Source organism: Acipenser ruthenus, chromosome 4, assembly GCF_902713425.1.
Source record: "Acipenser ruthenus chromosome 4, fAciRut3.2 maternal haplotype, whole genome shotgun sequence".
NCBI classification, from domain to species: domain Eukaryota; kingdom Metazoa; phylum Chordata; class Actinopteri; order Acipenseriformes; family Acipenseridae; genus Acipenser; species Acipenser ruthenus.
In genome coordinates, this window is record NC_081192.1 from 86,026,742 (window position 1) to 86,054,729 (window position 27,988).

At 40.3% G+C, this 27,988-nt stretch overlaps 1 protein-coding gene across 5 annotated transcripts in view; it reads right to left on the bottom strand.

The window, feature by feature from the left end:
* Positions 1–27,988, bottom strand: part of LOC117400573 (arf-GAP with GTPase, ANK repeat and PH domain-containing protein 3-like) — a 215,215-nt gene that overhangs the window by 118,740 nt on the left and 68,487 nt on the right. Inside the window, exon 1 of one of the 5 annotated variants that reach the window (XM_034000727.3) lies at positions 9,504–10,200. The exons of 2 other annotated variants lie outside the window; for them this stretch is intronic. In XM_034000727.3, the coding sequence (XP_033856618.1) occupies positions 9,504–9,618 (115 nt within the window). In that variant the 5' untranslated portion in view covers positions 9,619–10,200. Of the gene's footprint in view, positions 1–709; positions 3,216–9,503; positions 10,201–27,988 lie in introns of those variants that run through there. 2 more of the 5 variants (XM_034000724.3, XM_034000723.3) reach the window with 2 other exon arrangements.

The window sequence follows — 27,988 nt, forward strand, 5'->3', positions numbered from 1 at the left end:
TATTTGTTTCAACAATTAATCTCTATACTAACATAACAGCTTGGCATTACTCTTAAAACAGTGCCATTTATATAGCTCACAAAGCATACCCTATTTTTTTTAAATAAAACTTGTCTGCATGCAGAGGTCCTTAGATTATTTCATTAATTAATACATTGTTATATAATATTTCTTATAGAAAAAATAGAAGTTGTGTAACTTTTGCACTAACAATTAATGTGATGCAGTACACTGGGGAGGGAGGCTAGTTACACTACAGATTAGTTAGTTAATCCTGCTTCATCTAAATTGCTACAGTATCCTGTCTTGTACTGGGGGTCGTGTTTATCTCACCAGGTAAGGAAGGCAATTGGAAGCAGACTGCAGCCACAGGCACAAAGAATCTGGAATGGCCCCTCCCCCTGCTATGAGGGCAAAATTTTTTTATTTTTTTTTTCTCTTATCACAGCAGATCGCCTCTTTAAATGTTATGGGTGCTGATAAAAGTTCCACCAGCTCTACCCAGAACTTTAAAAACACTTGAATATACTTTAAGCTCTTCAGTAATAAAGTGTTCAACAAAAAACAAAAAGGTAGACCACGTAACTTGGTTTCTTTTAGAACTGCTGACAGAAGATATGCAATTATATATTTTTTACAAACACACAACTTATATTGCTGCAAGAATACTGTGAAAATACTTTGTGTTGTTAATCAAAAATGAGCTTACCTTGAGTTTCCCTGCATTGTGTGCCAATAACAGTCTCTATGGCAACAACAAGTTCTGGTCTCTCTTTCCTGGCCAGGGGGATTTTTACAGGCTCTGTGTTATGAAAGTTTATTTCAGATTTCTCGGAGGGAGATTGTTCCTTTTTCCTAAAACGCTCAGTCAGCAACCTCCACACGCTAGGCTCGTCTGTGCAGGGTTTGGAGAGCTTGGGGTTAACAGGGATCTCCAGGACTTTGAGCTTCCCTTTGCTCTGGTACCTCATGTAGTGAAACACACTATCCTCTGTGGGGGACCCTGTCTTGCCAGGAAGAGGTGGCAGGAGTCCTCCGTTCAAATAAGAGAAGGGGCGCTGGGGATAGAGATTGGCATCACCATCGCTTTTCGCACGGATGCGGCCATCCGTCTCCTCGCTTTCCCCTTTATTAAGCCCTCTCCTTATTCTGAAGCTCAGACTTCTCCTGAAAGATGCCAGGGTCCTTTTTGGGCTTTCCTCTTTCGTGCCCTGCTGGGGCGACTTCCCGTCTTCCCCGGCAGATTTCCCAAACATCTTCCAGCGGAATCCAGACCTCAGGAAGCTGGAGCTGCTGCTGGTCCGGCTGAAGCTGGAGGAGCTTTCCGACTCAAGATCATCCTCGAAGCCCAGCTGCTCTACCTGAGGGACCACCTTGTTGATCTCCAAGAAGGTCATGCTGACCGTTCTGCGCTTGCCCTTTGGTTTCGGCCTCAAGGATACCTCCTGGGGGAAGACCAGAACCTTAGTGGCCTCTCCTGGGTTCTTGCTGGCGTTACCAGCACACCCAGCATGAAGATCCATTTCCTTTACTTTTTGCTGCCTAAGAAGCTCAATTAGGCTGCTCACTGTGCTGTGTGGCTGGGGGGGTGGGGAGGTCGGTTCAGAGTTGAATCCAGCCACTGTCCTGCCACCCGCCACCATACAGATACTCTTGGGTCTCCCCTGCCTCACCTGGGTGGCTCGCAATGCAGACTCCACTTTGCTGGGGGCGCTGTACATGCTCACAGCCCTCCTGTCGTAAGAAGGCTGGTTCTGAAGTGCTCTTCTGAGCTTAACTTGCCCGGGACTTGAGGGACATGCAGAATCCTGCTGCTGCTGCTCGGGCAGTGGGGGAGAGTCCAAAAGGGAAAGCTCTCCTGGATCATCCCGACCGACTGAACGGCAGTCGTTCCAGTGCCGCTCCTGCAGTGGAGGAGACAGAGGGATTCCTTCCTGGGTTGCCTCTGCTAAGTTTTTCAAAGAGTTATTCCGTTCTATAAACCTGTCCTCCTTCATTTTTTCCTCGCCAGCATTGACACAGCCACTCCTCGCTCTGCCTCTAATGTCAGTGTTTAGACTGAGCTTGCATGGGGATCCTGAAGGACTTCTATGCCCCGAGCTACCTCCAGAGACTAAGCACACTCCCTACTGCTCCCAGGAGGCGCTCCTATCTGCTGCCGAGGCAAGCTGAGCATTGTCTTTCCCCGCCTCCCACAGCCGGCCCTGCTCACTCCTAATCAGCGTGACAGAGATACAGTAAACAGTCCTATTGCGCTGCAGTGAACCTGCCTTCATAGGTGTCACTCCCGAAGGTCCTCCATTCAAAACCAGCACGCTGTGGATTTGAACATGCGTGCGTTTTTTTTTTTTTTTTTTTTTTTACTTTTCTTTCTTCTGGCTGCAGGCAAACAAACCCTGTTCACCTTTCGGCTCTATCAGATGAAAAGCTTCCAATCCAAACACCACGACCCCGCATGAACCCCACATACCACCTTCCCTTTTTAAAAAGATGTTTGTTTACACAGGCACCTCTGATGTTTAGATAATACAAGCTAGTTTAAATCCAACACTTTCAGCAGAAAAGTCTTCTTTTTCTTGCTTTTTTATATTGTTATTTTTTAATTTAATAAATGATTTAAAAATATTCAAGCATCAGTGGTGTTGATAGCTATACAAGACACAGTTATTTTAGTTTAAAAAGGTTTTCTCCTTTGTTCTGACTTGCAGAGTCGGTCACACACACTGCAATGACTTCCAACAGCAAGTTTAGTCATTTACTCCATTAGCCTTTTGACGTTGGTATTGGATGAGCAGAGCAAAACAAAAATCGAGCATGCATGCCTTTACCTTGAGTCGCTTCTGTTCCTCTAAAGGACAGAAAGAAAACCTGCCCTGGATCTCCTCAGACACCCAAATCTCAGAATACTTCAGCAAGCCAGCACAGCAACCCGGAGATGTTGTGAGCCAAAGACCACTGACACTAATGGCATATGAAGGGGATAGAAACTAAATCTCTACTGAAAAACAAGACTGGCTTCTTGTTATGCCCCATGTAGCAGCAGGAGGAGGAACAGTGTCCCCCACTGTGAAAGATTCCATTGTGCCCTGCCAAGAGAAGCCCTCCCCTATCCTGCCTGTGCACAAGACCTCTCAAGTACTCTTCTTACCACCTCGCATTTTAAACACTTGCAGTCTAAGAGAGGAGGAGTGCTACAGAGGAATGTGGTTATTCTTTCCTTTGCCCCACAAACACTGAATATTGAAATAATGTATTTCTTCTGAATAAAGGTGTCGACCAAATATATTTTACTGAACTGCATAGCTTCCTCCCATCAATCCATCAATATCATATCTTTTAGATGTACCGCAAACCTTGACAAAAGGGCAGAGTGAAGGTATACCCAGTATTTCACAATATTTCAGAATGAAAAAAAAAAAAAAAAAAAAAAGAAGGACTGCAACTTGCAACATATGCAGATCGGTGCTTTCCTTTCACGGCAGTAACAAGTTTATCTTACTCAAGAAAAAAATGCAATTAATCAAATCAAAAAAGTTTAGCATCACCTACAATTTTAGGATTGAGAGCTAATAAAAAAAAAGACACACAACCACAACAACAACCACAACAACATTTTATTTAACATCATGAAAACCAAATAAACTACAAAATTATATTGCAAAAGTCTACCGGAAGCCATAATAGTAGTAGAGTATTTCAAGTTAGATTTAGAAATGTCACATTTTTTAATTTTTTGGTAAGTATATGGAAAATACAAAGCGGTATGTAATTCAATGTGTTAACCTAACATTCAGCAGGTTTCATTCAACTTAATGAAGCAAAATTTGTTAAGTCTATGGGGTGATGCAAAACTTTTGGCCATAGATGTACATTACTGTATGCTTCAATCCTACAGAGCAACTTTTAAAAAGAGAGCGAGAAGTTTAATTACAAACTATAGTAATAAAATATTGGTGCTCAACACTGATTAATTTTATATATATATATATATATATATATATATATATATATATATATATATATATATATATATACACACAGTACTGTGCAAAAGTTTTAGGCAGGTGTGTATATATATATATATATATATATATATATATATATATATATATATATATATATATATATATATATATATATATATATATGTTTTCTTATTAAGAGAACTTTGGCACAGATAATACTTGAATTGCCGCAGAAAACGACACCTCCCGCTAGCTTTCCAACTACCACATTGACAATAGGAAGATCTGCATTTAAGATTAATAACAATAATTAAATATATGAATGGATAAGCAATTTTTAATAGGTCTTTTTTTTACTCTTTTTTTCATAGTAGCTTAGAAGTTTTAAATCGTGGCCCACTCACACTTGGTTCATTTGGGCAGATTATGTGGGTTTGGTTTGTTTGAAAATATACAGTATGAACGCTTCGAAACAAACTCTGTCCCCTTTAGAGTTTATTTTAAATTTCCTTTGGTGATCTCAGTGCCTTTAGGCATAGAAACCGAGTCTGGCCCGATTGATTCAGTGTAATGTAAAAGCAAAAAAAAGTGTTACACAGAACTTAAACCCAGGGCTCCAGGACCCCAGGCCTAAAGAACCACTCTTGGTTTTGATACAAGTTTGTTTACAAGCAAACTGGTTTCATTTAACATATGTGAAACAGTCTCCTTGGAGAAGAGGAATACCTGGGTTCCAATCCCAGATTTGCCAGACTCCGGCAGTATGCGACACAGGTGAGACATCACCTCACTCCCTTCTGCTAAACCATTTGTAACACTGCTGGGCAGGATGCTGGACCTCAAGCTGTGCTTGATCTTCCAGGTAAATCATTCAATTGATCAATACAACAGAAACCCTGCCGGTTCACATTTTCTTCGCCGCTCAAGCGTCACCTGACCTGCTAGGTGGATTAACTGGGTATCAGGAAACCATTACCATGAAGCGCCCACATTCCACCAGACCACACACCTGGGGAGACACTGTCAGCGCCACAATGACAAATTAAACCATGTGGAAACCCTCCTGAACCCTAATAAATACATTTTAAAAAAACAATCAATCATCTTCAATGCCCTCTCTTAGGGTTAACATAAAAGGGATTTTGCATTGAGTTTAGTACAACAGCGGAGCCTAGTGGTAGAGGTGAGGAACGTACACTGAAGTGTGCTAGTACTGTAACTATAGGAAGCGCACTTTTTGGCTTTAAGAAAAACAGGACATTAAAATACTCACAGGTCAGCTACTGACAATTCTTATGGTTTAAGCCAATCACATAGCCACTTTTTAGATTTAATGTAACCATTTAACAAATTTAAGACAAGCAAAATGTCCAAATCCACCACTTGAGTGAGGTTTAAAGAATTAATCGAAACTTATTCAGCACAAAGTAGCTTTACAGAAGGACTACCCTTAGATTATTTATTAAATACATCTCATATTGAAAAAATTCAAATGGGCCTAGATTGACATATTAGTACATTGGATTAGTTGGAGTTAATATTGAAAGTCTGACAAATGTACAAACCGAACAGACTTTAAAAAGCTTGTACAGCTCAGCGTTCAATACAACTGGACTGTTGTATTACCAGGGGTACCAGGGCTGAAGACCACTGAATCACAATACTTTCAGCATACCATACTACCTATTTTTATGTGAATGCATTCCAGGCAGGGATTGAAAGTGCAGAGTATGATAAAGTAAGACAAGAGTTCTTAAATGGAGGGTAATATAGCATACGAATTGATATTGCAAGACATTAGTTTAAGCCCAGGCACATGTCAAACCAAACTGAAGCTGCCACTCTATAGAGTACCAGCATAATAGTTTGCTCACTAAAGCAACCAGCTTTGAAAAATCATCAGCAACTACAGGAATCCACATGCTCTTGGCATTCCCGTAGACAGGGTTGGACTTGCAATGTACATCACAGGTCAGGCCATATTTGTGTTCACACTTCAATATTACCACTAAGCTTGCAAACTAAACCCAGACATCATCCACAAAACGTAATGTGTATCAAGTATTTGTTTGGTTATAATATAAAGAACAGTTATTTTTGTACCAGTATATATGTACTGCTTACTAAACAGGTCACTGTAGTTTAATATAGCCTTGTGCTGCCTGGATTGTAAATATTGAAAACAGTAGAATGTGGTGGGCAGCAGCTGCACGTTTCGAATTACCCATTAGGGCTTTCCAGGTGTACACATGTTCCTAAAGTTCTGTATTCAGCAGTATACTACACAAAAAGGGTTCAACTTCCACTGCCAAATTCAGATTAATACAACCGCAACGCTTATTGAGATTCCTGATCATACCCAATTGGAGAGATATTGCATATTCAATCAAAATGTGTTTAAAAACTGTGGTATTGAGTGATAATTTCAGACTCCTAATTGAAATACTCCCATCCAGTGCTCTCCACAGACATCCAAACTGCATGCCACAGGTGACAATGCTATTGTAGCTTAGCGATGTGTGGTATAGAAATATACTAGCTATTTAAGAAAGGCTATAGTAAATAGACTTTCCAATGCAGACGTTTCCTGCAGCGTTAAGTACAAGGTAGAGCCAGTACTATTATTAAGTCTAGGGTACAAAATGTCACACAAAAGGACACATTTAAAATCCAGGGCCCCAGAACGACGCATAAAAAGGACAGCTATTGATTTAATGATGAAATACAAATTTGAAGTATTAGAGTACTAACGTTAGGTTATTATCCTGGTTCCCTGAAAGCGAAATGTAACCATTACCGTCTGGGTGTTTACCTCCTAAAGACCCTGAACTTGAATAGATACATCAAAGCTGCGCGCCAGTGCCTGCAGTCTTATTATGCCCCGCCCCCGAGGGCATAATAAGACTGCACGCACAGATACCAGCATCATTTTTCCTTCAAGCATGCTGCAATCATTGACGCAACAACCTTGATGGTTAATGAGTACATTTCTATTTCAGGGAACCAGGGTTATGATAATAACCTAACGTCCCCTATAAAGCACGAAATATAACCATTACCGTATCGGTGAGTGTACCAAAGCCGTCGCAAGGGCAAGATTGCATAACGACCGAAGGCTACCTTGAGTGTTACCATACAGGACCCCAGTAACAAGTAGCTAGGGCTAAAAAATTGAGGGGATAACTCACCTCTATGTCTATTTATAAGGGTTGACCCAGAAGCCACCCTTAATACTCTAGTTCCAAAGCCAGGGTTTTGTGGACCCACAACCTATGTCTGTAGAACCTAGTAAAGGTATGGGGAGTAGTCCACACCGCTGCATTGCATATGTTATTGACAGATGCACCCTGGAATAAAGCCCACAAAGTTGCCATGCCCCTAAAGGAATAGGCGGTGAGCTTTATGGAGGGGGTAAGTTGACCAGTTCATAGGCAGTCCTGCATGTGTCTGCTATTCATTTTGACAGCCTCTGCCAAGACAGGACTTGACCATGGGACGTCCCAGAGCAGACAACACATCGTCCGGACTGCCTCTAACTTTATGTCTTGTCAACATAGCACACCAAGGACCACACTGGACAGAGCGTATGGAGCTGCAGTTCCCTGTCACTGGAAGGAGGTGGAAAGAAGCCTCCAATTCCATAGACTGGTTGACATGGAATGCGAGAGTGTTCAGCAAAAGGCAGGATCGGTATGGAGTGTAACCCTTGTCCTGGCCTCTGTAAAAATTAAGCAGGTTCTCACTAAGGAGACACCGTGCATTTCGCTCACTCGCTTTGCAAAGGTTATAGCAAGCAAACAGTCACTTGAGCGATAACATTTCAGCTCAGCTGAATGTGTGGGCTCAAATGATGGCTTCAAGAGTGCATTGAGCACCACGTTTAACCTCCAGTCCTTCATAGGTGGCCAAAGCCAGCAAACCACTTTCAAATATTTTGCTTCGCCAGGAAGCTGAGCTCCGAGTCAATTTTACATGGCAAGCCAAATGGCTGCAAAATAGACCTTTAAATGTAGAGGGGAATTCCTCTCATTAAACAGGTCCTGAAAAACTGAAGTATTAATGGGACAAGTCGTGGGGTCGAACCCACGAGGCAGACACCACGTCTAAGACGGTCCACTTGTACCTGTACTGGGAACGTGTGGACACTGCTGTGGCTTTTTGCAAGGTGTCAATAACCCTATTGGACAGACTCAGACAGCTCAATGTAGCCGTTCAGGGGCCAGACCCAGAGCTACAGGCTCGATGGGTCAGAATGCCATAAGGTCCCCCGTGCCAGACTGAGCAGGTCACAACGCTTGGGCAGTCTCCACGGCTGCCCGCTCAGGAGCTGCATTAGGGTTTAAACCAGAGCCCGGTGCCTGATTTTCTCCACACACAGCTAGAGCAAGGCGAGCGGTATTAAGTCATATAAAACAGTTGCCTTGGCCACTCGCATTAATCAGAGCAATACAAAATTCGCGAAATAGATGCAGATAAACAGTAACAAGTACTCATCTGTCTATGGCTGTCTTTGTCTAGGTTCAGTCCTGTGAAAGGCAAAATGATGCTGGTACCTGTGCGTGCAGCCTTCTTATGCCCTTTGAGAGCAGACATGACTGCGTCACAGGCGCTGTCGCACAGCTTTGGTATAATCTATTCAGGTTAGGGGTCTTTAGGAGGCAAGAACTGTAGCTCCACATTACGTGTTGAAATTACAAGTTTTACTTATTTTTGATGTCTACTGTACTTAAATTCTATACAGTTTTATTTCTATACTTGCACAAACACCATCTGTGTTTGGGAGACTTGGGTCTAACTACCCAACTGTTGTACTGTGAATGTGAACTGCAGTTAGTAGAGTGTAGGCTACACTGTGGCAGATGCCCTCTTCCCCCAGAGTGGTGGAGGAATTCTGCATGAGTGGAGAAGACAGGCTGAAAAGCCTGCTGATCAGATGGGCTCCAAAAAGTACCGGTGGCTAGCAATCATGTACCATCTGCCACAGGATGTGTAGCAGATTGAACACAGCAGAGCAGCTAGTGTACTGGAGCCCACCGCTGAACTGTTGGGCTCAGATCTGATGAAACCAGTGGAGAGAATTTCCAGAGGAAAAAACAAAATGGTCAATTGTTCGAAATTGCCATTTCTATCTATTTAAAACATGCAGATAATTCCTTTTCACCCATAAAATAAAATGGGGACCTCTGCTGGCAATAAGCAGAACATTCCCAGTTTCCCATATCAACACATGAAACTCAACATAAAAGGAAAACAGCAAGCTGCCCCACACTGAACCAAGCTGTCAGAGTAATCCCCCAGTAGAGAACATGTTCAGTCATGTAAAATACACATGTTTAAGCCAATCAATATTATTTTCACAACCAGTATGACCACATGGTTTTCAAGATCTGATTTACAACTGAAAGCTAAACAAATTCCACCCTCTCTTTCATAGCGTGCAGATGTTACTGTAAAAGGGGCAGCATTGTTGCACTAGCTGCTGAAAGGGACAGGGTTAAAATGAACATGAAAGAAGAGAGACAGGTAAAGCCCAGTTACCTGATTCCAGGTAATACGGATTCCGTATGAAATGCAGGTCTTCAAGGAGCTCAGAGCCACTCGGCTGTTTCTGATGCTCTTGCTTCAGCTGTCGCTTCAAACCAAAACACAACATGTTCCACCCAGCAACAGCTCACTAGCCATCAAAAGACATGGGCCTGCATCCTTCTGAAATCTGGGAACACATCCATACAATATCCAGAACTGTCCAGAGGGCTGCCGCACAACAATTAAGCAACAAACCTCTCTAAATATTTCCTGTTCCTCAATTTCAGGTCTTCCTCGAGTCCATCAGTCTTTGTTGACAGTAGAAAAGGTTTTCTGAAGCCAGTCAACAGTGAATAAGACACTGTTTGATTCTCCTTACACTTCAGGCATGAATAGAAATCCTGTGAAGTACAGTAACTGCAGTATGTGGCTGAGATATCTTTCGCAATTCATCAACTGCAGCACAACTTGCCCACTGTACTATCTTTAAAAGCAAAGAAACGCAGCAGGTGTTTGAGGCAAGCAAGCCATTTCCGTGTGGTTCAATCCACAGGTATAGTTACCTCCACCTGGCAGAAAAACCACGCTCCACATACGTCTGAAAGCATCAACCAAATCAAAAACTTTACGCAGGCGATCTTTGAGGACGTCTTTGAACAACACTGCCAGACCCACTTCAGCCGTTCATCTACCTGTGTCTCTTTAGCACTGCAGTGTCATTCAGAGAAATACAATCTCTGAGGCAGTTGAAAATTGACTAAAACATTATTGTGTGGTTTTGGCTAGGTTTCAAGATTCAAATGTCCTGGAGCAGTTCTCCGCTCCCAAACAAAACATAGGCATGTGTTCGATTGTTATCCCTTCCCCTTTGTCGCTTGTAATCACACACACACGCACACGCACACACAGGGCAGAACTACTGTAAAAACTGTATTGAATGCCACAGCAGACAAATAAGGTCAACTTTGCATTGCAGAAGAAGAATACAACCAAACAACTCTGCTTAGCATCTCTAAGCCCCAGAGTCTGTGAGGAGGCATTCAAGTTAAAGTGTAGGGGATGTTGAACCAGAATGGTAGGTCATTCTTCAACACAGACAAATAACCTGTTACCTTCCCACATACGCAACAGTGTGTAGTTTCTTCAAATCATGGCATGGTCGTAGTAAATAAACATTTATATTATTTACCAAGTCGAATTTACAATATGTGGCTGATTGTTGCTAATTGAACAGAATTATTGGAAGCCTCGGGGGCTGGGGGGTGGCTAGGATCCAAATGAATTTTTTAGTTCTATTCAATGCAAGTGCCTTGAAAAACCGGTTAACACAACTATGCATTTCCAAACATCTTTATTAGTTTCACTGTCTGTACTGAAAGTGAGGAGTAATTTTGATGGTTCTTCAAGAGCAAAATCTTTTTATGGGGAAAATATTTACTGTACTAAAAAATTAAATAAATAAATAAATAAATAAATAAATAAACAAACAAACAATACACCTTAAAGGTTTTAAAAAGAGAATCGAGTCTGGTGCTTGGTATATTAAATTAACATTGTTATTTTAACAGGTATCTGTGTTTTTTTAGGATTCAATTAAGAATGTCTATGCAGCAATCTAGTATGTATGGGTTAGAGAGATGTATGACGAATGTAAAATGGCCTAAAAGCCAGTTGAAAGCCAAAATTCAATTTTAAAATGAGGTCTTGATATCCAACATCAAAACAAAAAAATTCCAAATGAACAGAACATGACAATGAATTGTTTGTTCTATTTGCTCTGCAAGGTGGTTAAGGTACAATGCTGCACACTATTAAACATGCTTTTTCTCCATTAGTGACACAGAAATGGCTTTAGAGGGTACAAGAATGCAGCTACTGATCTCGGATGGGGTAAATGATTTCCCATCAGTGAATCTAAAGAACCTGTAATAGGGCTGAACAAGATGTGCTCAATACACTGGTACTGCATCACAAAGACAATCTGGACCTCCAGGAAGGGCTGAACAAAGCGTGCTAAAAGGCTGTGTGTGTTGCTTGTGTTGAAGACACTGCAGTAGCAGCAGCCCCAGGGATTCTGCAGAGCTCGTCCTGCTACTTATTGCTCTTCATTCCACAAATCTTTACAGGCAGACAGCCGTCTCGCAGCAGGAAGAAAAACAGATTTGCTATTGTATGCTGTTTTTAGTGACAACGACGACGACATCAACAGGAAAATCATTCCAACAATAGGAATGAAAAAATGACCAACCTATGAGATTACATAAAAATCAAGGTCTGCCTAAAATCTTAAACTGAAGGGGTGAAGTAAGCGTGCAGCTTTTCATCTGGGTTCCCTTATATCTAGAGTATAATATTTAATTTCTTAACTTATTTAAATTCCTCTAATGTGTGTTCACTGACATTCCATGATGTCTGTTCTTCAGCCCCCCCAGCACCAATTATCATGGTTCACGAGGTGCATGAGGTCTGCTGCCATGCCAGTGGGTTGGGGGGGGGGGGGGGGGGGGTTGGGGGGATGCCTGCATGCCGGGCACCATGGGGAGGGGGGGCGGGCACTGCATAAACAGAACGACTGAGTCCTAAAACACTGGAGAAATGGTGAACACATAACATGACAGCAAAATGTATACAGACATACAATAACAGTGAGGCCATCCCTCCCATTAAACATCTGTCTGTATTCTTTTGCTCATCCAGTATGACACTGAGAAACTCTTGGTTGATCCTTCTTGTTGGTGCTGCCCTCTCAAACTGACATGACAAAGCACATTCCACTCGCCCATGTAAACAGTTTAATAACAGTGAACCTCATACACCTCCATTTTGCTGGTGGCGATATTACTTGTATCATCCATCTGTTTTTGATGTGCTCCACCCCCGTCTGCATGTTACTATGAATGTGAATGCTGGCTCAACACCCCCGCCCCACCCCCCGTGTTCTGCAATTCCACACAGACTGTTACGCTAGAACCTCTCAGATTCATATTACAGCACTGTTGGTAATCCTCCATCATGCAGCTGTGTCTCAGGATCGATCATACGAATCCACTTCCCCTCATGTTGCCCTGCATCCCCAGTCCCAAATGGGAGTCAATTTCGAAGGAGCTGGATAAGCCGGATATGTATGATTTATTGCCATATGTGTCAAAATACCGTCAGAGAAGACACTCAATTTCCACATCATCTAGACGAATATGTACCAGTCTTGATCATAGTTTTGTCAATAGCAATTTATAGATCTGGCAGTTTTTCAAACTTGTCACATTGCCTCTGTGTCGCGTCTGATGTGTATGGTCATGTCGTTGCGAAAGTATCTTTTAACCCAATGAAAAATCGCATTGCGTCCGGTGTGTGACAGCCTTTAGTGTTGAAAACCCTAACATTGCATTTCCCTACTTTTGTTGTTTTAATATCAACCCTAACTGATGCATTAACAACATTTTTTGCAAAGAAATTCCTTCCTTTTTGAGAATATATAGTTAGAAAGAAGATACACTGTATATTGTAATATATATATAAATCGCTATAAGTTAAAGTGGCTATATTTGTAAACTTTTATAACAAGTGTTTTGTAGTATTTATATTGCAAGCAATATAAATACATCTCCATGTACTAATAAGTCATACTATATAAATAAAGTCTCAGAACACCAATTAAAGTTTATTTGTTTTTGTTTCTCATTTATTGTATAAGTCATCTAACTTGAGAGCTGTACTGTGCTTGCTCAGAACCCCACATTTCAAATGCTTACGGATTCATATTTTTTACAAAACCAGTGAAAGGCACTATTGTGGGCCAGTCCCTTTTGTACCCTGAGAAAGTTAGACCAAAATTACAAGTTGTTTGGGCACTGGAGAGCGAAAAACAATAAATAAATAAATAAATAAAATACAACAGGAACAACCCCCCCCCCCCCCCGTTTACAATTACAAATCCGCATTTCCGAATGGTACAAATCACCCACGTCATGAGATCTAACCCATGAGACCACACATGCAATATGTCGTGCAAATCCATCAAATTTATACAGTAAATGTGGACTGGAGAGGAGGCTAGTAGTGGGAAACTATGGCCCCCACAGGGAAGAACTATAGTTGTCAACAGGAGACTATAATGCCCGATGCCGCAGGCATAGTTTCCCACTATGAGCCGAGGTCTGCAGTCCATATTTGTTTTATAAAATCAGTCAATAAAGTAATGTTTTTGAAGTCCATAGTGCATAGTTATTAAAGTTTTGCTTTTGGCATACAACTGTCCATCTGACTGACTTTCTCACTGCGGCATAGAATTCTCGGAGGAGTCCGTTGAGTTTGTGAATTTATTTACATCAAGTTTGATTTGTTTGAATATTAGAGGGCAGATTTTTATGACAATTTTAATGTTTGCAGAATCTTTGTTTAAAAAAAATAAATTAAATAATCTATGTAGATCCAGTATGTATATGCTGTGCAGTACAGCATATGGATCACCACATGAGGTTCTGTTTTAGATAATATGCTGGGAGTCGGAGAGATTTACTGTATTGACTTGTTGCCAATGATTTAAAAGCTGCCGAATAAACAGGCCTAAATTCCTAGAACGGATTTGCTGCACCGTGCTTCTGGCTTTGAAAAAGGGTTTGAAAAAGCTCAGAATATAAATGTAAGCATTACAACAAAATCACAAATTGCTAGAGTGGTGGCACTCATTGGTGAGGTAGGGAGAGTTACTGTAATCTCCATTAGAAAATAACCTTTTACTGCATTTCCTTTGCATTTTTTCTGCCAATCTGACCTTTCCAAGAACCTGACCGAATACAGATTGTTCTGACACCATTTTCCCAGATGGGTATAAGGTTAAGAACACACCACCTTAGAAATTCCAATCACTCGCCTCTCACTGGAACTTGAGGTAAGTGACTGCAGGGTCCAGTAGTGAAAGCTGAACATGGAGGCAGACCACACAATATCATTTCATTTCAAATCAGTTTCACACATTGAACCAGACACAGCTTTTATAACACTGCCACTGCCCACTCTCTCTCTCTGGTGCCTGCTACCCTCACACTCACAAGCCGTGGGTCGGTGAACATGACTCACAATGATGAAAAGAGCAAGGGTGCGCGGCACAGCCCAACAACAACTCTGAATCATTACCAGACAATTAAACTTTCCCCCTCACCATTAGATGAAGGCCATTCGGGGCCACGCTTTATGATAAACTACTTACACCCCATTATCCTGTACTAAAGTGTCCACCAGCACACAGACACAGCATGGCTCTGCCAAGGCAAGGCAAGCACAGGCCCACTGGCAGCTGTGCAAACCTTGACCTGATTAAAATGCACAAAAACAGGGCACTACATCACAACTTCATACAACACACAAACTGGCATTGTAATAAATATGACGTTAAATGTGTGCAGTTTATACCCTGCATAACATTAGTTGTAAGTCCAGTTTTTGCAACTAAAGTTAAACTGTGCATCTATCAGCACAGCATGTTATACAGCTACGTTCAAAGGATTTGCATCACCCTATAGAAGTAACACATTTTGTTCCAAGTCGAATGAAACCTGCTAAATAATGTTATGTTAACATATTGAATTGAATATCGCATTATAGTTTTCTATACTAAACAAACTGACAAATTGAAACTACTATTATGGCTTCCAGCAGACTTGCAATATCATTTTGTAGTTTCTTTGATTACATGGTGTTAAATAAAATATCTAAATTAAAATCTAATTTTATTTTAATTATTTTTATTATTATTATTATTATTATTATTATTATTATTATTATTATTATTATTATTATTATTATTATTTAGTCTCAATCCTAAAATTCTAGGCGATGCAAACTTTTTGTCCATAACTGTATACAGATGAATGATTCATTAGCTGCAATGTATGAAAAAGGGACAAAGTTTGCAGTAAAGGCAAGTCTTACTGCAAAGGGGTATGCATGAAGAATCAGAACCACTTTAAAAGAAAGACCTTAGCACTCAAACACATTCCACACACAATACAATGTATTTCTCAGGTCATTCGGGCTGTGGCTGCTGCTCTAAACTGAAGTCAGTGGACAATGTGTAGAAAGAAGACGACAACACCTAGTTTCTCATACAGAGCTTAGAAAGATAAAATGATTGTCAACCTTGACTACTGTATGCAGCTTTTAGTTAAATATACAGGTCAAAATCCATACAGCAACTACAGGGTAAACAATTAACTTTGTGTAATTCATGTAACCCACCTTAAAGTAGAGGGCATCAATTCCATTCTGAAGACAATTGCAGTATTTCTGTGATTAGATGCAAGAACCTTACATAATACCCTCAGTCAAACAGCTGCAGAATGAGAAATACCCAAGATAGGCAGGAATTTAAACATTTCTCCATGCTTTGAAGTCAGTTCTTTAAAAAAGGGGGTTAAACACAATATCCACGAAATACTAAATGAAGTGCACACAGAATAGGATTGCTGTGATAAGCAATGACAAAGAGGTCACCGGCATTGTGGGTGAATAATGATATAGGGTACTTCAAATCAAAACAGGCAAACAGTTTGCATGAACTAAAAAAAATATATATATGAATGAATTGAATTCAATCTCGCTATGCGTTTCACTAAAAATGCATGAAACCCCACTCTGAAATCAGCCTCAGGCTGATCACATCCTTCCTGTCTGCTGGTTGTATAGATTGAATTAAAATGAAAGGTGGAGGGGGGGGGGGATAAATCTAAAATAAAGTTGTATTGTAGTGACAAGTTCTTATATAACTTCTTGGTAATTAGTCTTGAACTCCAAAGAGAGTTCTAAAGAGACACCACCTAAATTATTCTTCATGAACAGAGAGTTTTATCTTAGAGGTGCTATTAAAAAGGAGGAATCGGACAAATTGGATCTGATGTTTCAAATGGCCACATGGGGGCAGCCACCCCACTCAAATACAGTTCCTTCAGGATTTGCTCTAGCATTTACAGACCGAGACTGAATGTTGCTTTTTTAAAAAAGTAGCCCAATTATTACATTTACAAAGTATTTTTTAGAAGTTTGATTTGAAATTAAAATACTCCTTGTAGGTTGGTCTAACTTTGGGTAACGTTGTAGAGATGGCAGTACTGGAATAAAAAAAATGCTTACGCTAGTTCTAAGCAAAATAATATACATCTTAATAAGGATTCAAATTAGCGATATACACAAGGTAAAATCCACATGGGAGTTTGACACATGCAGGCAAATGGGTTGAAAATACGCATCGAAAAGGAAGTTGCTGCATCCTGCAGTTTCTATTGACAAGAGTATTGTATAATACCTGATTAAATCATGCTTTAGGGGAGAGCTGGTAATACATGCCACAGTATCTGCTTGAATAAAAGTTCCACCACCACTCTGAGAAGGTTATTCCAGTACAGATTATGTTGCATGATTTGTTTTATATGTATTTCTATGTTGTCAACTGGCCTGGCCACTTCATACATTGCTTCAAACAATTCTAGATGTGTATAATAAGCACGATGCCAGGCCTATCTTGGTGTCCATGATATGGAAAGTGAGCATTAGTGCCTCCCATCCCCAGTACAGACTGGAATGTTGGATATCTGCATATACCATCACCTGACACCTCATGCGATACCTGTTCTGCATTAAAATGACTCTAGAGGGGTGTTCAGCATTACATTAACGCAGGATTTGAAACACTATACACCTGGACACTACTGCCTAAATCAAGTTCTCTTATAACCTTTGTGGCCGTGAAACCGCAAAATAGCAATATCCTCTTTTTAATGGGAGCCTTTACTTTGCCAAAGTACTGCATCAGCAGTGTGCGAAAAACATTCGTTTTTCACAAGCCAGATCAAATAACTAGAAATGGGAGTTTTTATGAACAACATAATCTAAAGGGTATGTCACATCAAATCGAAAGGTCTCTATACAGCGATAACTTCAAAAAGGTCACGTGACTTCAAAATCGGGTCTTTTTTTTTTTTTTAAGCACCCAAACAAAAAACTACAAAAAACAACTATCCTTAAAAACAGGATATCTTTGGCAAATCATATTTTTAAAACTCCCCCCCCCCCCCCCCCCCTTCAACAGAACTAATTGACCTTTAGTAAATCAATATAAAATCAGTAAACTGTGTGGATTATAAAGACATTCCTTTATATATTTACAAAACATAGCGATACAAGATACAGCTGTACCATTGGTCTATTCATTTTTTAACACTATGTTTGTGCATCTTTAATAACAACTGTCTTTCGTTGCGTGTGACGTCAGTAGCACGGCTCGGCTCTGCAGTGGAAAACAACCCAGGCTCTCCTTAACCGCACAGTGAGGGCTCAGTACAGCCCTGGTGCGGCTCGGTTGTACAGTGGAAGAGAGGCATCAGTGACTGCTGCTTTTGGAGTTAAACTGGAAAGATAAAAACAAACTACTCCTCAGCAGTTTGACCGACACTGGGAATTTTCATAAAACAGAAAATTCATCTTTTAGTGCAGATTGCTTTCTTTGGCAACTTATTTTTACACCCTGCAATAGAGAAAGCAACACACAAGCACATTTCTGGACAGCACATTTGCCATTGACCCTTTTTTCATTTTAAATTCCACTCATATGATATGACATAAACCTTTCCTACAGTAACGTAAAAAAAATGGTTTATACAAAACTACAAAATAAATACAACTAGTTAGATTGATTCCACCTGTTCCTCAATACTAGTCAGTTCCATTGTAATTTACTTGTACTGTGGTAGGTGTTGCCCTCCATGAAAGTAACACAAAATATATTTTAACTTAAAATAGGCTATTTTACAAATTTTGAAACACCATCTCAGCACTGTTCACTGTTAATTATTGTATTAGTTGCATTAGAATTCTTGACAGGATCACAAGCTGTTGCCAGAAAATGTGCATCTGACAATCTTAGAATATACTACAATAAATAACAATATAGCAAACAGTAAACTATTGCTCATTTATTTATAAAATGAATGAATATAAAAAGTAAAAAATAAAAATAAATGAAAGAAAATGATAAATGCTGGTAAATCATGCTTGCCGTTGCAGGACTGAATGTAGGTGTTGATCTTTTTAAAATTCACAGCACCCCCGACTTCTCAGCGTCACAGATCTGCAGAGAATTATGTTTGAGGACGTCAGTGGGAGGCTGTTAAAATCCCAGCGCTTCTCTCTTCTCTTCACAAGCCCAGCTGGTACTATACTAGGGAAAGGAGTGCGAGAAGATAGTCTGCACAAAAGCAGTCATAAGGGGATACCTCTATTTGCACTTTAGGAATAAAAAATAATAATAAAATTACACATTGCTGACTACTACAAACAAGATGCCAAGAAATAATCCAATACTACAGTTCTATATTCCTTTAAAAGAGTGCTACTGTAAACTAGGTTTCAAAATGTTTTTCCTTACCTCATATTAGCAGTTGGCAATATTATCACTGTTAGATCTTTATTTTATTTTTTTTGCTTGTATTTTATACTTCAATTTGTATGCAGAGATTTTAGACAATACTATAGACAATGCTGGTACCTAATCACTCCACATTGTGCTGTAGTTCCTACAGTGTTGTCATTTGCAGAGCAGGGAAAAAAAAAAAAACAAAAAAAAACACAACTAACACCACAATAAAAAAGGGGACCAGCTCAATTAAAGGGGGACCAAGGCTAAAAATGCCTAATCCTAGTGACTGCTGCTGTTTCTTCTAAAGATTCATAGCTTGTAATAAAACGTAGATATAGGTCTGAAAAAATAACAAATCATAATAACATTGCGAATAGAAACACAGTCTCGCTTCCCAGCAAGTTATATAACTGCAGTACCTTAAGAAGCCTTGTGTACACTCTAGAAATTACTGCATAGAAGAAAAAAAAACAAAAAAAACACAACTTGTCAAATTGGTTTCTTTTCAGAATAAAGGCACACTCCACCATATACTCCTGGTCCAAAAAGTGCCATCACCCTTTTAAACCAATACCAAAGCAGCAACAAGGGGTGCATTTCCCTCCTCTAATTGTTTCACCTCTCAAGGGCTGGGTTTGGTGGTCTCAACCACTCAGTAGGCATCACAAACCCATCACACAATTCAATAAAACTGTCATTCTGCATGCAAGGGGCACACAGCTAAACGAGTCTTGCACAGAAATATGAAATGTGCATTTAAATACTTTATTGTGGGACTAGAGCCTCCAAGGCAATTTTGGGATCAGTGGCAGGAAAAAAAAAACAAACAGCAGTTTCTTGGATACATTTTAGCAAAGTATTATAAAAAATAAAACATTTTAAAGGCTTATGCACCACGTCTGGAAGCAAACACACATGGCTTTGCAAATGCAGCATTGAAAACACACACACTTTTCTACCATATTTGCAATCAATTTTTTTTCAATGCAGTTCAACAATGAGGCACACAGAGCTGCACACCGAAGGTAAGGAAATGAACTGAACAAACCAGAGGAAACAAAGCTAAGGCCAAGGCCGGTTATCAGCATTCTTCTGGTTTTGTACTGCAGCCTGCAGAGTGCGGCAGACACCACTGAAGGCAACTTCTTACAAAATCGCAGTGAAGTAAACAACAGAGCAGAACACTTTTAATGTGAAGGTCACAGAAGAATGTAAAGAGATTACAAAACCCACAAAAGGCAATGCTTCCTTACTTTTCAACTACTGTACTGCATGTCCCAAAACTGCAACCTGCCCTGCAGCATTGAAACAAATACAAATACATCTTGAATTGCTTCATAAAAACTCACACAGTATGCATAGGCCCATAAATAGCAATCACATTTTGGCAAATACATAATAGGGTGCATATAATTTGTGGCTTTTGTCTTACATTCTTATACTCCCACACTTGCAAAGACAAATCTGTGAAGTTCATTACTGTGTGAGGTACAGAAAGCCATTCTTCGCATTTCAGAGCAAACATCCCCTCTAATTAAATCAAGCCAATGAATGGTAGACTGCCAAATCACATACCGGTAATTAAAAATGTGGAGGAAAATGTCAGAAGTACATCTCGGTACAAAACAGCAGGCAACCACTGTGTATGCCCCGTGTAACACTGACAATTCATTCTGAGTCTCATTACCCATCGGTCAAAGCTGTCAGCTCAAGGTGTGCAACTGTGAGACCACATGGCGGCTCCTGTACATTTTGTTATTCTCTACCAAAGTATCAGAACACCTTGTCTTAACAAGGTGACAGTATCTTCTGTACAGCGTCTTCAGTTTTTCAGAGTACATTTTCACATTTCTTGGTCTAACAAGCTGTATCCTTCAAGTTGGACCACCAGAACTACTTGAGGGGTGTTCTCTTAGCCAGAGAGTACTGTACCTCAAATCAGGTAAGAAATTACATTTTTAAAAAAGGGTATCCCTTTAATATGACCTTAAATGATGTGCTTTTGCCACTTTTCCTTCAGTACATTCTGAAATAGAGTTCACGCTGGCTGCTTGGATAATGATAATGATAATGTGTTGCTCACCCTGCCCACGCCACCTCTGGCTCTTCATTTGTTAGGAGGGCTGTAACCAAATGTCCCTCCAGCTTCCACTGTGACAGAGTGCGCAATCACGGCTATATTGTCGCAGAGTTCTCCACCTCCCACGCACTACACACCACCAACACCACTGCCATCGTCATCGTCATCGTCAAATGAAACCCCACCCCCAGTATTACTAGAATGAAGAATCTAAACAGAGCTGGGATGAAGCTCAACCAAAAAACAGAGCAGTGTGTGAGACCCAGCACTTCATATCAAGAGAAACTCCTACCCATACGCGAGTAATCTTGCCCTCCAGGGAGATAAAAAACAAATCAGTTCTCTCTTAAGAGCCGATGCCACAGGCTTATGATTCCTTTAGCTGTTACTAATACCATCAGGCCTTCCACAAGCAACAGTAGAGACATCTGAGTCATCTCCAAAACTCAAACCGAGTTACCATCCTAAATTTCACTGATGCTATAAATCTAATCTAATCTAAAAGCACAGTAGATTTTTCAAGCATTGACGTTTAAACTCAAAATAAAGCCAAAACCAGTGGAGCAATGTTCTTGGAGGATTCCTATCACACACAGATCACAAAATATGAAGTAACTGAAATGTATAAATATACTACCAAGAACAGAGTTAACTGTGCATATTGCAATAAATGGTTTAATACAAATCAGCTCCAGCTGAACCATAATGGAAGAGTCATTAACTCACACTCAACACGGCCACAGGCTACAGGAGGAGATGCATACCTGCACTGTCTTCACGGCATTCTGGCCCATTTAGTATTGTATATTTTTCATCCCCCAGATTACTGAAAGGTAATAGACCCATAAAAGCATAACCCTGTTAAGTTTTAAGTGAGTGATCCGATTACCCTTTTTCCTCAATAACTAAAAACGTTATGCTGCTTCAAATAAATTAAGAGTAACCTTTATACAATGTATCGCATGGTAATTGTGCATAGGGATGTAGAAGGTTAGACTTTTTGCTTTACAAGTTGTTTCTAATATAGCTGTAAATGCAATTGATTTTCTGATCTATATATGAATGATCCCCAAATTTACCAATTTGCATTCGTTTTCTTATAGATAATACAGGAAATTGGCCAGCTGAATTACACTGAACAAAACAATATGATTGAAAAACAAAATAGAAGTTTAAATGTAGCTCATCTTTTCATAAATTTAGTTAAAAACCAAATGCATGTTTCTCTAATGATGGGCAATTATAAATGTGGAAGGGATTTGGAACGACTCAGAAAATGTGTTCACTGTATGTTTGGCCTTTAAACATAACGAACACATCCAAACAGACAATCTGTGCCATGGATTCCAGTTTTAAAATAGGCTATGTGCAGCTAGGAATTTGGAAAAATGCTATAAAAAAACACCTACCCACACAGAAAGTATATACAAAAAAACACATTCCTTACTAAAAATAGTACAGTTCTCCCTCACTATAACGCTGGTCTCGGGGACAGGCAACATGAGCATTATAACCGAACAACGTTATAAACGGGGGAGGGGGTAGGGGGCGCTGCAGGACACATAACACGCATCTGACTAAAATAAAATAAAATAAAATAAAATAAAATAAAATAAAATAAAATAACTCTATAATGCACATATACCGAAGCAAAAATGTAACTTTCTGTGACTTAGCCATGCATAAAGCACCATGTAAATCAACGCTTTTATTATTTATTTATTTATTTTTTTATATATAAACAAGGTAACATTCCCGCTCGTGGATCATTTTAAATTAGCAGTTTTTAAACTACAAATAGCCTGGTTGAACGTCGGTCAGGAGTTCAGTTTGAAGCGACAGACGAGCAAACCAAGTGTCAGAAGGAGAGCAGGTCGTGCGAGAGGAAGAGGGAATGGGCTCGCCCCAGGTTCGGATGCTGAATAAGATGTCTGTGTTATAAAGTGCCAGCGCAGCTTTTCTTCAGTTCAGATACTGTATCTGAAAAGGGAGAGACAGAAACGGAAGTTACACTGATAAGTTGTTTACAGTTTGAAATATTGCATGAATCACCAGTATAGGGATTTGGGGGACATGTTGTTAATCCGGAGTGCGTTATAAAATCAAGAGGCTTACAGCGAGGATAGCACTGAAATAATGAACTGTGCTAGAGGTGTTTCTGTCAATTACTATATATCCATTGTTATCGGTTAAAAATCATAGCAGGGCTATAAGCATAGTACACACAAACCAGAAACCAGTTTCATGAAATGTTAAAACAATGATCAATGTCGTTTCAGCCCAATCAGTGCACAGATGGCACAACCATGGATACAACACAACGCCCTTGAAATTGTGTAGCTGTATTACTATAGGCAATACAGACTGGGCCCTCCTCCCATGCATATGGAGAAAAGCAAGGTATTTGCAGAGCGCTATTGATCTACCCATCTGTCTGCTGGTTATAAATGGAGGATGACACATTAATAAAACAGATCCACTGAAAAGCAATGCTCCTCTCTCCTTTGTTTTGCAGTCTCTTTGCAGCACACCAAAAGCAGCGACGAAAACCTCTCTAAATATTAATGAATGCCTTTCAGGCCACTGTAATTAAAAACGTCAGCATTTTACAAACACAAAAGGACCTAATTTTAAACTTGCAGCTGCTATTAAAGCTTGTCTTTGATAACAAAGACAGCAGAGCTTAAATCCCATGTCACATGATCCTCTGACCTACTTGCATAACTTCAAATACGCATTACTTTTCTAGTCTCCTTTTTTTATATGTATTGGTGCCTCATTAATTATCTATGTAAGTGTTGAAGAGCCTGTAGCCAAATGCATTGTTTTTGAATAGTTAGATTTTACACGTTTTGAAACAATGTGTATTTTAAAAACAGCTTCTGACTTCAACTTTGCAATACATATTCGTAGACGGGGTTTAGGTCGGCCAGGATGTCCTCGGCTCACCGCGCACCAGCGACCCCTGTAGTCTGGCCGGGCGCCTGCAAGCTGCTCGAGAGCTGCGTTGTCTTCCGACGCTGTAGCTCTTGGGTGGCAGTCCGCAGTGTGAAAAAAAAAGCGGTCGGCTGACGGCACACGCTTCGGAGGACAGCGTGTGTTCGTCTTTGCCCTCCCGAGTCAGCGCAGGGGTGGTAGCGGTGAACTGAGTCTAAAAATAATTGGCCATTCCAAATTGGGAGAAAATAATAAAAATAAATTAGCAACGACTAAATTTAAAAAAAAAAAAAAAGAACTGAAGAAAAAATAAATGAACAAAAACAAAGAGAGAGAAAGTAAAAAAACAACGTTTATTTGTGTTCTCTATATTCATTCATTAAATTATTCTTTCTTCTCTCTCGTTTTCTCGTCTGTTTCTTTGAGCCTGCATGTTTACTCAAGGATATTTTGTCACTTGTTGACTTTCAACACCGCTCGTATTTCGAAGTCGGATGTGCATTTGAAAGTAAATTTCATAATTTTGAATAAAGTGTTTGTTCTTTTCGTGGAGACAATAGCATTGAGCAAACCCTCCCCAAATAATAAACGAAAGTATGAGGCTTTAAACCAGACTGGGAGAAAGAGTTCGCTTTCACTGATAAGTGGTAAACCTGCAACAAATCGCCTCCACACTGTTTATTTTGGTATACAGCTCGTAGGGTGAGGAAGCTTGGCCACACCTGGCACATCCTTTCCACAGACTGTATAGTTTATACACTGTACCCAAAACCAATCCAGATATAAAATGAGCCCTAGGGGATTACTACTATAGTACTAATTTAAACATTTTGCACTTCAGTAGTGATACCTTACAAAGTACAAATAAAAAGCTAAAAGGTTAACTAAGCCCCCCTTCTTGCTCAATTTGCCTTTGGGCAAGTTCACTAGGTTTAGTAAACCGCAGTTAATATCCTGCAGTCTTCTTGCTTGAGTTTATATCGCAGCATGGCCGCACTCATCATATTATTCAAGTTTATTGCTATTTTCCTATTCTGTGTAACCCACACACATCCCGAGAATAACTTATTTATTTCTTAAAGACTCAAGAGGAATTACATCACCCCAACAATTTATTTTAGTAATGGTGCCAGGCTTGGTTCTGCCTGCTCTCAAAAGTTTAGAAATGAAAGCTTATAAATTAAACCCTGGTATTGTATTCCGATATCTGCAGCCACTACCTTTTATGAAAACCAGTGCAGACACATAGTACCGAGGGTAATAAGTGCACAGTAAGTGAAAGATTATAGTAAAATGCAATTTGAAACGTACAGTGCTTTTATAAATCTGAAACAGATTCCAAATATTGCAATGCTATACAGAAAAAAGTTAGATCTGAAAAAAATAAACTACCACAAAACCTCTTCAAGATGGCCATTGCTTGTTTTTTTCTTCTTTGCAAATTTTTTGTCTTCGTTTCATTATCATTTAGAAGGCTACTATATTATATGGGCGCAAATGGTAATACAATTGTTTCTCAAATCTACACCAATTAACCATATACAGCTAGTGATTATAATCTGCAGCGCACAGAGCAGTATACTAAAATTATATTTTCAATAAAAATACTAAGTGAACCCATGTCTAATGTATGACAATCTTCAGGTCGGACATTGTTGGATCAATGGTTTTGGTCAATAGTTCTTAGTTTGAGAAAGGCTAAAAACAGGGGCTTTGACCTACTTGTGATTCACAGATTTACTTCATGCAATAGGAACCAAGTTCGTACCTGATTATATAGAATTGTATCAAAATCAGTCCATCAGTTCTGCTTCTATTGTGAGAAAGTCGAGAAACAGAGAATATGCCTGGTATTCTATGACTTTGACCTTGTATGTGCCTGTCTACATGTGTGGCAATGACCATAAACTACTTACTTTGTGAGTTATGGCATGTGAAAGACGGATGGAGGGATTAACAGAGGGGTGGAAAGCATGATTTTAGTATTCTGCGCCCCCCTCACCCTCAAATCATAAATACAAAACTGGAAATGTGTTTGAAAAGAAAAAAATCTACATCCATGTACAAACTGACAAGGGCACGATTCTGATCCTTTCTGATTTGCCAAGTTTGGTCTAAATTGGATAAGCGTTTTGATGAAAATGCAGATTGCAACAGCTAATTTGGTCTACTCACAAAGCAATAAAAGGAGAAAAATCACATCACATTTTGTATAAATTGTTATATTGCGTCCATATTGGTCTTTACTGCATATACAGTTGTTCCATTTTTATTTTGAGTTTTAAACAAGATCGTGGGGGTAAACACCAATTCAAACTCAATTATTCACAGCACTCCACAAAATGTTTCTCTGTGACTTCACAACTGAGGAATTCAACAAAGAGTGTTTGTAGTAGAGCACAGTAGCCATTCGTAGGAGCAGATTCTTCTCCAATCCCTGGTATTGTTTTATTGTGCTCCACTGTTTGTTTCCCTCTTGACCCATGCCATACACGTCTTATAAAACATCAGTTCCTTGTAAGGTTATTACCCTGGTTCCCTGAAATAGAAATGTAACCATTACCCAATGGGTATTTACCTCCTAAAAACCTGAATCCTGAAAATTGTGTAACAAAGCTACTCACCGAGCCTGTGAGGTATCAAAAGGACTGCACTCACAGATCTCAACTTCATTTTCCTTCAAGCCTGCTGCAATCATGGACGCAGCGACCTCGAAGGTTAATGGTTACATTTCTATTTCAGGGAACCAGGGCTATGATAATAACGTGACGTTCCCTTTCAAGTATGAAAGATTGCGGAACAACCGGAATGCTACAAGGCTAAACCAAAGGCTGCCCTGTGCGTTACCATTCGGGACCCCAGTAACAAGTAACTAGGGTGAAAAACTTGAGGGAGTTTCACCTCTATGCCTGTGTTGTAAGGGAAGCCACCCTCAACAAAACCAGGGTTTGAGAATCCACGACATTAGGTCTGTAGAACATAGCGAAGGTATGGGGAGTAGCCCACACCGCCGCATTGCATATCTCTTTGACAGATGCACCCTGGAATAAAGCCCACGAAGTTGCCATGCTCCTGGTGGAATGGGCAGTGAGCTTTTCTGGACGAGGCAAGTTGGCTCACTCATAGGCAGTCCTGACTATCTGCTATCCACTTGGACAACCTCTTCTTAGACAGGGCTTGACCATGGGAATTCGCCCCATAGCAGACATTTTTCAGACTGCCTCCAACTTCTCGTCCTGTCAATATAGGACCCAGGGCGCAAACTAGGAAGAGCGTATAGAGCTGTCGCTCTGTCACACTGAAAAGGAGGTGGATGGAAAGCCTCCAATTCCAGACTGGTTGGCATGGAACGCCGAGATAGTCTTTGGCAAAAAGGCAGGATAGGTACGGAAGGTGACCTTTGTCCTGGCCCCTAAAAATTAAGCAGGCTTTCGCTATAGAGAATGTCTGCATTTCACTCACCCACTTTGCGGAGGTGATAGCACGCAAGAAAGCCGCTTTAAATGAAAAAAACATTTAAGCTCAGCTGAATGCAGGGGCTCAAATGGGCTTCACGAGTGCATTAAGCACCACGTTTAGCAAGGAACAAGTGTCCTTCATAGGCGGCTGAAGCCGCCGAGCCCGTCAAAAATGTCCCCGCCAGAAAGTGAACTCCTGGGGAGACCAAGTCAATCTTGACATGGCAAGCTGAACTAGCTGCCAGATAGACCTTTAAAATGTGGAGGCGGATTTCCTCTCATCAAAAATAGGTCCTGCAAAAAGTGCAGTATTACTGCCATGGGACAGGTTGTGGGGTAGAAGCCACAAGGCAGACACCATGACTGAACACTGCTCTGGTATTTTGTTGGGTGTCAATAACCCTGCTGGACAGACTGCTTAATGCAGCCGTTAAGGGGCCAGACCCAGAGCTGCAGGATCACTGAGCAGGTTGGGGCGCGTCGGCAGTCTCCACGGCTAGCCGCTCATGAGCTGCATCAGGGTTGAAAACCAGTCTCCTGGGCCAAAATGGGGCTACTAGAAGCACCTTGTCCCGGTTCTGCCTGATTTTCTCCAGACACAGCAGAAGCAGAA